The sequence below is a fragment of the Mustela erminea genome, chromosome 10, assembly GCF_009829155.1.
Source record: "Mustela erminea isolate mMusErm1 chromosome 10, mMusErm1.Pri, whole genome shotgun sequence".
NCBI classification, from domain to species: Eukaryota; Metazoa; Chordata; class Mammalia; order Carnivora; family Mustelidae; genus Mustela; species Mustela erminea.
The window spans coordinates 30,958,714-30,971,582 of NC_045623.1; the positions used below are offsets into that span (position 1 = coordinate 30,958,714).

Below are 12,869 nucleotides of genomic sequence, written 5' to 3' on the forward strand. Positions count from 1 at the left end.
TCTAAGTTTCTTACCATATCACAAACTGTTTGACTACTAATAATCTTTATTTATTTTGTTGTCTTTCAAATTATTGCCCCAATTCCAAGACCACTCACTATCAGAAAATAAGTGCAAGGATAGCTGCAAGTCACTTAAGCGCCATTAGTCAAACAATAAGCCTCACCTCTTTCTACCCAGCATTGATTGCTCATTTCAGTCACATAAACTTTCAACGTACACAATCATTACGTTGAGAGTGCCTTACAAATTCCATTTAGGGCTTTAGCCCAAAACACTTAAAAGATACCTTTGTTGTTGTTGCAAAAACACACTGTCGACAGAGCCATTTTTCATCTGAATCAATCACACTGGAATCAATATGAGGTGTGTGACACAACTGATGATACCCTTAATATCAAAAAAAGCATAAAGCAAATTCTATTTTATTAATAAATACTGCAACACAATTTCAAGAAGGCATTTTTAGTACTCTTCTCCTACATTAATATATTTACAACTGATGAATAAATTTATGATAACAGCTTCAAGTTATCGATGTAAAATACTTTTAATCATTAATCTTCAACAGGAGCGTTAAGTATATAATAAAACTTTTCCACAAGATTAAAAGAAATCAATGTTTACCTTGGCCACACTTATCACATATAACCATTTCATTGGGAGCTTCTGAATACTCTTCTTGACATATTGTACAGACCATTTCCCCACTTCCAGTGGCTCCTAAAATATTTAAAATATACATTAAAAGACAGTCATGATAAAGAAGTATTTCATATAAAAAACTACTTTTTGACTCTGTGGATAGCCTGTCTTGGCAATGTTTATTCACTCTGTATCATAATGATTCCTTCTCAAGGCAAAGTACTATCCACAAAATGCTATCTCTATGCAACCTGTGTCCCTCCCACCTTTAACTTAACATACCTAACTACCTACATTGATAATTTAACCTGCTTTTACAGCAGATGGCATAATTTAACCAGTTCTCAGGCAAGATCCTTTATTCACTTCTAACACTCATACTCCCCTGGGGGACAAGGAAATGTGATGTTTTGTAAACACTAGAATTACTCTCCAGAATACACATCTATCTACCTATATACACGTGTTCACTCATCCTACACTATCTACTATCATGAGACTGAAGAAAAAGGGCCAAGAAGATATGTCAATGACTTCTTTCTCTCTGGATTCAGCACACTTCTCTTTAATTACTGACATGAAAGAAGCTGAACTCCAATTATTTAATCTCAAGCTTCAGAAATCTGGAAATATGGTGTCCAATAAAGTATCCTAACAAAATCTCAGGCAACAGAAGTGGTTTTTTTACCTTAATAGGTAAATCTATACTTATTAATTAATAATAATACTTATTAATAATAATAGGTAAAATAATTGTATCTTAATAGGTAAATTAAAATTATATTTTTACCTTAATAGGTAAATTATTTCCTCATTAGGCATTTTTATTCTAGTAACAATTTTATTCCACAAAATTTAGAATATGATTTCAATACTCTAACATCATTATTTCCAATATTCTCTTCTCCTCAATTTCATAGTTAAACTACATGGTATATTCATATGCCAATAATAATTAAAATGTACCATTCTGTGCTATTAGCCAAATATCGTTAAGCTCTTGACATATATTATTTTTTTTAGTTCTACAGGCATCTTATTATTAGATAGAGGAACTGTGGCTCAGAAAGATAAAGTAATTAGCCCAAGGATGCTCAGAAAGTATCAAGGCTAGGATCCAAATCCAGACATGCCAGAGTCCATATTCTCTCCAATTTGAGATTCTTCCTTTCATCAATATTTTAGAATATTTTTTTCTACCAAAAGTACTGCTCACACTGCTATTTTCAAAATTATAGTTTCCTTTTTTTAGTTTTATTTATTTATTTACTTGACAGAATATCACAAGTAGATAGAGCAGCAGGCAGAGAGAGGAGGAAGCAGGTTCCCCGCTGAGCAGAGAGCTTGATGTGAGGCTCACTCCCAGGACCCCGAGATCATGACCTGAGCTGAAGGCAGAGGCTTAACCCACTGAGCCACCCAGGCACCCCCAAAATTATAATTTCTAACAGCTGTATAATATTCTATCCAGTAGAAATAACCAAATTTACTTTATTACACCTCTACTCTTACATAAGTTACAAAATTTTTGGTTTGTTCACTTTTTTAAAAAATATTTACATATTTGTCAGAGAGAGAGAGAACACAAGCAGGCAGAGTGGCAGGCAGAGGAGGAGAGAGAAGCAGGCTCCCTGCCCAGTAAGGAGCCCAACGTGGGCAGGACTCAATCCCAGAACCCTGGGATCACGACCTGAGTCAAAAGCAGCAGCTTAACCAACTGAGCCACCCAGGCATCCCTGTTTGTTCACTTTTTGCATCTTTCCTTGTTTATTGTCCTCTCTCCCTACTTCTCCCAGGTTTTGTTTACTTCCTTGTACACTTGGAAGGAAACAGCCTCCATAGGTTCTGAGTTTATGGCTCTGGTCAGGAGAGCAACCTGACTGAGCCTGACACCTCTCACTTCAAATCAGCATTTCCCTGAAAAAGGACCAATGGCCCCAGGTTTTATCTTAATACATATCAAGTTTTTTGTTGTTGTTAAAGTAAAACTACAGTAAATGTTTTCCACTAGCATTTTCACTTTTGAATTTTTTTTTTTAAAGATTTTATTTATTTATTTATTTGACAGACAGAGATCACAAGCAGGCAGACAGGCAGGCAGAACTGACTATGCAGTATCAATTAAAGAATATAAAACATTAATGCAACCATTAAATATCCAAAACAAAACTATTTTCACAGAAACCATATTAGGTGTTAAAATTTAAAATCCTTGGGGTGCCTGGGTGGTTCAGTGGGTTAAAGCCTCTGCCCTCAGATCAGGTCATGATCTCAGGGTCCTGAGATCAAGACCCACATATGGCTCTCTAATCAGCAGGGAGCCTGCTACCCGCCCCCCGCCTCTCCCTGCCTGCTTCTCTGCCTACTTGTGATCTCTGTCTCTGTCAAATAAATAAATAAAATCTTTTAAAAAAATTTTTTAAATCCTTTTAAATGTATTTGTTTTAACCTATCTCCCTTTTGTAATGCACATTTCTTTGACTACTAACATAACTCTCTCCACATTTTTCCTTATTTACATTAACTTTTAAAAATAATCTTATTAGGACACCTAGGTAGCTCAGTCAGTTAAGCGTCTGCCTTTGGCTCAGGTCATGAACTCAGAGTCCTGGGGTCAAGCCCACACTGGGCTCCTGCTCAGTGGAGAGCCTGCTTTTCCCTCTGCCTGCCACTCCCCCTTCTTTGTGCTCTCTCTCTGACAAATAAAATTTTTAAAAATTATCTTATTAGATGGATGAAATTAGTCCAATTTATTAAGTCATTACAATATGTATCTATTATTAGCAGGCTTCTTATAGTAAGAAAATTACTAAAGCTACACTCCACACTGAAATCTGCCATAATGCAGTATTCAGTTTCACTTCCTCATTCTAAAGCAACTCCAATTACATGTGCGCTATTTTCTGGGTACTAGAAAGAGTTAAACAGTGGCGCAGTCAGTTCAGTTTAGGACTCTTGGTTTCGGTTCAGGTCATAATCTCAGGATAGTGGGACTGAGTTCTGCACAGGGCTCTGTGCTCAGTACAGACTCCACTTGAGCTTCTCTCTCGCTTTTCCTCTGCCCCTTTCCCCCATGCATGTGACTCTCTCTCTCTCTCTCTCCCTCTCTCAAATAAATAAATAAATAAATAAATAAATCTTAAAGAATAAAAGAGTTAAATAGCCAAGGAGCAATTCTTTTTTCTTTTCAGTTCTAGGACAATAAAAAACGACAGTGAGCAAAAACAGTCACAGACCTCTAAACTGAAATATTGGGTAGAACACACATTGAACACTGTCCTTCACTTTCACAACTTTAAAAAAATATATTTATTTATTTGAGAGAGAGAGAGAAAGAGAGAACGATAAAGTGAAAGAGAGCATGAGAGGGGAGAAGGTCAGAGGGAGAAGCAGACTCCCCTCAGGGCTGGGAGCCTGATGCGGGACTCGATCCCAGGACTCCGGGATCATGACCTGAGCCAAAGGCAGTTGCTTAACCAACTGAGCCACCCAAGTGCCCACACTTCCACAACTTTCCATATGTACTACAGGCTTTCTTCTTCCTGTCTGAAAGGAAGGAATGGATAGAGGGAGGAGGGAGGGAAGGAAACAAATATATCTATAATCTGCAAGAACCCTGAAAAGTTGAGACTCATAACTAATAGGGGAACAGAAGCAGTGTAACATGTTTCAGTTCTACCACAAAGAAAGATCCAAGTTTAAAAAACTAATAATAATTCATACATTAATTCTGTATGCAGGGTAACAAGATCTGCTCAATACAACTACTGTTAGAGATCTCCTAATCTTTCTCCTATCCCTCTTCTCACTGACTTCTCAATTTCAGATTTAAAACATAATTTCAGAACTTTAAACTGATCAATCCCAAGAACTATAAAGTTTCTCCTGAAAAACATATTACTAGAGTAAGAGCTATCAAGTTCCCCACTTAAGCCCCAATTACCAACTATGTACATGGTAATTAGATCATTCTAATATTCTTTAACCAAAACTTCCTTATTCTTTAAAAAATTTAAGAATGAAATCAAGAAATTAAAAAAATTTAAGAATGAAATAAAAAATTAAGAATGAAATCAAGAAACAGAACACAGTAGTAACCTACCACAGAATTCCACTTGGGATTCAAATTAAAAACCCAATCACCAAATACTTTAGAAAGGTATCCACCCTTTAGAGAAAGAAAATTTGTATCTCCTTGATATGATATGAAACACAGGTCTTAGCACAGGCCTCTTAACTCAATTAATAAGTAGGGCTTTGGTGTGCAGCTAAAATACTCAAATTTTTAGTACTCGTAATAATAAATCACTTTTCACAAGAAAAATACCTGGGAACAACACCCTTATTTAGCAGATTCAAAGGGTATACAGTAATCACAGAAATTATTACAGTAATGAAAAAGAGAAAGCATTACAAAAAACATACCTATAACCAAACCAAGGCATACCTATATTCACTTTTACTTGCACCCAAATACAGCCTCATTTTCCCATCCAAATTTAAAACCCCTTATTAGATTGTCATTTCAAATCATTCTTATTAATGAATACTTCTAGTATCCTAAACCTGTTTAATATGTCCTAATATCCCCCAAATCATCTGGCAAATAGTATGTTCTCAATAAATACTAGCTCTCTACATTACTTTTACTAATATAAGCAAGTAACAGTTAAGTTGAAGCCCAAAGTGTTACTCATATTAGTGGCTAAAGATTTTTCTTCAAAATTATTAGATGGGCCCTAAAAATAGTTCATAGATGTACACCACTGACGCATCTGTTCCTTAGTCTACCTCTAATCTAACTAAGAATAATTCCTGTTCTTCTAGGGTTTATAACAGATTATAACTCCTTGAGGACTATGAAGCACACATATCCTCAAAAGTGATTCTGAGTTACCTTAATATACTGTACTCAATAAAAAAACACTAGAAAGTGACAGACTAAAAAGAAAATCAAATTTTAGTGTAAATCATGTTCAAGAGAAATAGTAGCACCTGCCTGTTTGAATGTCCTTCCAGAGAACCCAGGATTTAGAACTGTCTTCAAATATGATGAAGCAGCTCTGTTTCAATATGTTTATCTGAAATACAGAGGAATATTTATGGTGATTTTTTTGTAAGTTAAAAACGTGAAGTTAAACTCAGAATTATTAAAAATTTACTGCAAAAAAACAACAAAAAATATATAAAGGTAAAACTTGCCTTTTTGATAGTTCCAAGATAAAACAAGCCATCTGACCATCTAGCTAGGACATCCTGACCCTCTTCAAATTTACATGCTGGCTTTTTGACTTTATGTCCATCCTGTAAAGACAGCTTGGTCAAGGATGTTGGGGTCTTTTGGTTTCGACGTAAAGGAGACCGCTTGTGGACCAGTGAATTACCTGCCCCTGTAGAGTCTCTGATTAGGAATAAAAGACCATATATAAGATTAATTTACTGAAAGAGCTTATTTATACACCAATGATATGTTTTATATATTAATCAAAAACTTTGATTTATTAAAAAAACCTTAAATTGGAAGAAAATTTAATACTCTATGGAATAAGTAACTTCAAAGAAAATGATAGTTGTTCTCAAAATTCATTCAATGCCTAGGCCCTTACTGAGACAAGGATTCAGCAATCACTCTAAGATCCTACATTCAGGGTACAGATCTAAGCTAAAGCAGGTAAGCCATAGTCATCAGCAAAGGATGCCTTAAATCTCATGACTGGGTTACATGGCACAATTTCATAAGCACATGAAAAGAATAAAAATAATTATGCCACACATAGTGAAAACACACTAACCAGTGACTTTGGGGTAGGTGGGTAAATTCAACTCATTGGAAGAGTAGTCATGACCTCCTTAAGTGAACCACCACTGAATTAAGTCGTTTATTGATGGGAATGTGTCCCAAGTCCCTAAAATATAAAGACTAGGAGTTTAATAAAATTAAGAAACACCATTTGTACAAAATCATACTCAAATGAGAGGTATAACATCATTTATATTTTTTAAGCAAAAGACCCCAAAATTATGTATTCCAAAATTATATTATTATTCATATATTAGTAATTCCATAAAGAGCATAGCATAACCACAGCATTACTACCACCAACTTTTTCTCAAAGGTAACAAAGCACTGTTTGTTTGGTTTCATTTTCTTAACATAAGATGCTTTACTAATTAAGCATACAGCAATGTATAAAACTAGACAGACAATAATTCAAAAGTAGATAGTATAAAAGTTAAGTAAAAATAAAATATGTGGGAGAGAAAAAAAACTGTTTCAATACCTAGGAATTGGGACTACCTAATTTCAATACCTAAGAATACACAAATTCTAGGAAATTCTATCATGAGCTTCAACATGAATAAACCTTTAAGATATTAGGCTAAGCAAAAGAAACCAGACCAAAAAAAGAATAAATATTGTATAATCCCACTTACATGACATAACCAGAGTATCAAACTCATAGACACACAGAGCAGAATGGTGGCTGCCTAGGGCCAGGAGGAGGTCGGTATGCAGAGTTAGTGTTTAAGTGGTAGTAGAGTTTCAGTTTGAAAGACACACTACATTTTTTTCTCTTCAAGTTTCTATTTACATTCCAGTTAAAAAATAAAATAAAATAAATTTTAATTAGTTAACATACAGTATAATGTTAGTTTCAGGTGTGGAATTTAGTGCTTCATCACATACATATAATAGCCACTTACAAAAAGTGCCCTCCTTAATTCCTATCATCTATTTAACCCACCCCCACCCACCTCCTCTCTAGCAATGAAAGACATTTTAAAGATATCCAAAGGAATAATGATTGGTATCTTTCCAAAGTTGCTAAAAACCATTAATCTACACACCCAAGAAGCTCAACAAACTCCAAGTAGGACAAATGGCAAAGTGACTTATATGCAGAAATACCACAGTAAAAATGCTGAAAGAAAGAAAAATAACTCATTATGTACAAGGAAACCCCAAGAAGATTAACTTCTCATCGGAAACAATGAAGGCCAAAAGGCAGCAAGATCCTACATTCAAAGTGCTAAAAGAAAAAACTGTCAACCTTATACCCAGCAAAACTGTCAACCTTATACCCAGCAAAACTGTCAATCTTATACCCAGCAAAACTGCCTTTCAAAAATGAAAGCAAAATAATTAATCTAGGATAAACAAAACTGAGAGAATTTGTTGCTAGCAAAGCCACCTTATAAGAAATACTAAAGGAAATTCTTAATAAGGTTGAAAGCCAGTAAGCCAACAGAAATATAAATCAACACACACACACACACACACACAACAGTGGTAAAGGTAATTAAGTAATTATAAAAAACAGTATAAATGCATACTTCTAATAACTCAAATATATGGAACAGTATGTGTATAACTGAATTATAAGGCCTATAACATAAATGGTAATAACATCACAAAGGAGGTGGTGGGAACAAAATTGTATTAAAGTAAAGAGATGATACCAGATCATTACATCAACCCACAGGAACAAATGAAGAAAACCAAAAATGGGAAGTAAGAAAGTAAATGTAAGTGAAGTATGTCACTTCAAGGAACTATCTGGCAAATACCCATCTTAGTCACTGTTTCAAGTAAAAATGGTATTCCATGAAAAAGCTGTTACTAAAAACAATGACATAAATATCCTATCTATACTTCCTATTTCATCACACATAACATTATTAAAACTCAGGGGTGCCTGGATGGCTCAGTCAGTTAAGCAACTGTCCAGGCTCCCTGCTCAGGAGGAGGCTGTGTCTTCCTCTGCCCCTCCCCCTGCTCATGCTCTCTTCCTCAAATAAAAAAATAAAAATTTTTAAAAATATATAAACTCAAAATTAGGTAAAAACAATTTTCACTGTTTCATCAGGAATGTTCTACATGAAAGAGGGTTCTCTGTGTATGCATGCATTTGGTGGGTTTTGGGTTTGTTTGTTTTTTTACTATGAGTGCTCAACAATGAAGAATACTGCCTTGTTTCACGCTAAGGTGCACAGCAGTTTGACCAAACATCATTTTCATGCAATCTGTACAGACATCGACACAATGAGAAAGGCAAATAACATCTAAGTATTATGAAAATAATTCTGAGCTTTCAGACTCCTACAAGGATTCATGGATCACACTGTGGGAACCATGCTCTAGGAGAACATATGTTGCCATGTATCTAAATAAAGGGAATGTGTCTGCCATGGACAGCTGTAATGAAAAGGCATTTAGTAGGATCAGGGGTTAAAAGTCTGACAAGATGAGTGCTAGAGAGAAGTAAAAATGGAGAATGAATCTACCACTGACTTTACCAACAGGAGTGTTCAATGCCAGGCTAAGAACCTTCTTTCTCCAGAGATGAAATCAATTTAATGCCTTCATCACAACATTAAAATTATTCTATCAGCAAGCACTTTCTGGAAAACTATAAATTCAGGGGCCACTTGAGGGATTTTGCTTTCCTTAAAGAAACTAACCAAAACTGAGCAACATAATTAATTATAGGTGAAAAATGACTTCAAAAGAATTGCCAAGGTGGCTACTGACCTAGAACCTTCCAAATCTAGACCAGAAAATATACAAAAATCAAAACTGAAAACATTCCTAAATTGGTTTTGTATGCTATGCTATTGCTTCAACAAATTCTTTTTCATGACAGCCTCCCATCTTACTCTCTTAAAATGTTGTAAGTATCTTTGAGAAAAAAGAGAAAACTAAAATTCTGTGCTCCCTGTTCCCTTTCACCAATCCTATTTCTTTCCTCCCATTCACAGCCAAACCTTTGGAGGAAATTTATACACTCTTAACTCTATTACTATAGTCTTTCCCATTTACTCTTCAGCCCACAGCAACACACATCACCATTCCCTCACCCAAACACTCCATCAAAAACAGGGATTATGTCTGACTTACTCTTTTTTCTTTTTTAATTAACATACAATATATTATTTGCCTCAGGGGTATAGGTCTGTGAATCATCAGTCTTACACAATTCACAGCACTCACCAGAGCACATACCCTCCCCAATGTCCATTACCCAGCCATCCTATCCCGCCGCCCTACTTCCCAGACATCTGTCTTACTCTTATTCACAGCTGTATCCTCAATGCTCTGCATAGGGCATGATACATAAAAGGCAGAATGGTTTTATGTAACTTATAAACTTCAAGCTCAATTCAAGAAAAATCTATATTTAAAGAGTTAAATTATTTCTAAAAATGACTGCATGCACAAATAGTCTGTTTTGTTCTGAATAAACAATAGACTCTAATTCACATACAACAAATACTAACAATCTTTATTCACATAAACATGAAGAATATAAATCATATATAAAACTGCATTAACGGGTATTTATAAACAGTATTATCCTTTTAAAAATTTCTGTCCAAAGAAGCTTTACAAAAAAATAAAGCAAATGACCCATAATAGCATAACTCAAACATAACCAAGATAAACACTGTATATTTATCCCCTTCCAAGGTAATTTCTCCCATTACTGTCACTGATTACTTCCCTCCTCTCTAGAATGTGACCTTTATTAGAAGCCAAATTAGCTTTTCCAATTTTAGAATTTATTATTTCCCTTCTGATTAAAGGTAAACATAAGATAGTAAAATAATACAGAAAGAGTGAAAAGTGAAAATTCCCCATCATACTTTCTCCCACAAAAGAACTGTTAATCTCCTGACTTTTCTTTTGTATATACCACATACACAAACATAACTCACATAAAATGTTCTAATTTAAAGAGTGGAATATTACATATACTGTTCTCTAACTTCCTCATATAATAATGTATCTTGGACAATGTAATATCCATCTACACAAGTATAAAACAAAAGTATGTAAGATAATCCTTTCTTCAAATGCAAAGCTACTTTCCAACTACTACCCAACTGAGGAACATTTAGTATGTTTCCATTCTTTTACTATTACAACCAAAAAAAGCTCATCCTTTTCCATTTTATTTCTTTTTTTTTTTTTTAAGTATTCCTGGTACTACATGAGATAAATTCATAAAGAATAATTACTATAACAAAAAATATAGACATTTTTCCTTTTTGCTGTAGAAAATTACAACATGCAAAAGCAAACTAAACAAGTATTAAAAAACCATCAGGTATTCACCAACCAGTTTCAATTACCATTTCATAGCTAATACTACTTCAACACCCCATTCCCCAACCTACATTATATATATATTTTAACTGACAATGTCAAATCAATCTCCAAAAAAGTAGCTTCACTGACACTACCTGAACAGCACCTGAAGGCCTAATACTTCACCAGCAGTATTTACCCTTTTATTATTTGACAGACAACACACACACACACACACACACACACACACTACATTTCTATCTACAGTTCTATTATTATTAGAGGTTTTTTCCTTTGTTAATTTGTATGTCTTCTGATCTCTGCCTTTTTTTTTAAACTAAAATGTTCATCTTTTTTATAATGACTTAAGAGCACTTTATATATTATGAATAAGAACACTTTGTTACACATGTTAGAAATACTTTTCCCAGCTCATACTCTATAAAAGTGCCATGACAAAGATTTTTGATAGGGGGATCAGTACTTGGTGTTCAGTTATCTCTCATCTTGTATCCAGGCTGCCTTGCCTATTTACGAAGCCATACCAGAAAAAATTTAAACGGAAAACCGAAAGAAATAAAGGAGTTGGTTTGCATGCCCTTTTCTTAAACTGTGTACTCCTAATTGCCATTGTTAGGTTACGTAAGGTGCTCGTGGTCTTCCCAACGCCCATTAAATCTCCAGTCCATGCCTTTTCATTTTACATGATGTTAACAGTGTCTTCTCCCAAATGGAGTTAAAGTTAAATTTCACTCTATTTGGCAGATAATCTTTAGTGTATAAATACAGGGCAGTTCCAATTAACTGAAGCAGGATTTTTTGAGGTCAAATGTTTTATTAAATTTGTAAAACAAAACTAAACTAAACTAAAAATCCATAGAATAGTTAAGTCGACTTCTAAAAGAAAGAACAAAGAAAGAGAGAAAGATTCAACCTACCAAATACTGTGACATATTCCAGAGAAAAACTGTTCTGTACAGGTAAGGAACAGACAATAAGATTATTACAACAGAATAGGTATCTCCAAAACAATTTCATTTAAGGGAAGTAGATATATAATAAAAGTAACAACACAAAACAGTACAGAAAGGACATATCATTTAGTAAACAGTACTGGGGAAAATGATTCACTTAAATAGAGGAGAAGCTATACTCTTAATTCACAATTCACAAAAAGGTGCATTACAGATGGATTAAAGACAAATATAAACGTAAAACTTCAAGCATAACTAGAAAATATAGCATATTGCTATGACAACTGATGAACTATTGAACTCTACATCTGAAACTAGTGATATATACTCTATGCTGGCTAATTGAATTTTTAAAAAAGGAAAATGCTTTTTAAACAGAAAAAAAAGAATTATTGTTATGATCTTGGAAGCAGAACATACATACAACATGGAAAGATGCTGCAAATGTGTTGTTGAAAGCAAAACGAAATTTATCGCACAATTATCATTTATGCAAATTGAAACCATGCATATATAATACCATATATTTTACCATGACATATATTAAATATTTTCAAGTAGTAAGTGAGAGTAGGAGATCTGACTGAGAACTGGGGAAACTGGACATGTCCTGACCAGAGAATTGTGATGCTGTAGTGTACTTCTTTCTGTTGCTAAGATCTGACTCAATTATATCAGCTCCTCATACTATACAATACAGATTAACAAAGTAGCAGAAGTCAAATCCTATTTCCAGAATGGTCACAACGCTTTTACTATTCCACAACATACACATAAAGAATACTTCTATCTATCTATCTATTGATCTATATACAATTCTATCCATAATACTACTACTTAGAGAAGCACTTTTTTCTTCACTGCTACTGATGTCCATCTTGAGAGAGACTGCCTGGAAAAAGTTTCCTCCCTTGAAACCAAATGGAAGACCAGGAGTTCAACTAGCTACTTTCTTGGTTTACTACTCCTACAATAAATAAGACACTAATTCAAGAACTTGGGAATTAGATGCATAATTCAAATAGTATGTGGTCTTTTTTCTTCCCCAATTTAATACCCCAGCTAACAAGAAAACTATCCGAATATTATACGGGAGACCACAGACTGATTTCATGTCTGCAACAATCTCTGAGAACTATTATGAGACCAATATTAAAAAA

At 34.3% G+C, this 12,869-nt stretch overlaps 1 protein-coding gene across 6 annotated transcripts in view; it reads right to left on the reverse strand.

Moving 5' to 3' along the window:
• The window catches only part of MTF2 (metal response element binding transcription factor 2), a 59,774-nt gene that overhangs the window by 21,074 nt on the left and 25,831 nt on the right, over positions 1 to 12,869 (reverse strand). For 3 of the 6 annotated variants that reach the window (XR_004289900.1, XM_032361615.1, XM_032361614.1), the window contains exons 2-5: positions 5,848 to 6,046; positions 5,645 to 5,726; positions 628 to 723; positions 290 to 390 (exon numbers count right to left, since the gene is read on the reverse strand). Coding sequence is in view for 5 of the 6 variants with exons in the window: in XM_032361615.1 (XP_032217506.1) it covers positions 290 to 390; positions 628 to 723; positions 5,645 to 5,726; positions 5,848 to 6,046 (478 nt within the window). In the remaining variant the exon portion in view is untranslated. Of the gene's footprint in view, positions 1 to 289; positions 391 to 627; positions 724 to 5,640; positions 5,727 to 5,847; positions 6,047 to 12,869 lie in introns of those variants that run through there. The other 3 variants (XM_032361618.1, XM_032361616.1, XM_032361617.1) reach the window with 3 other exon arrangements.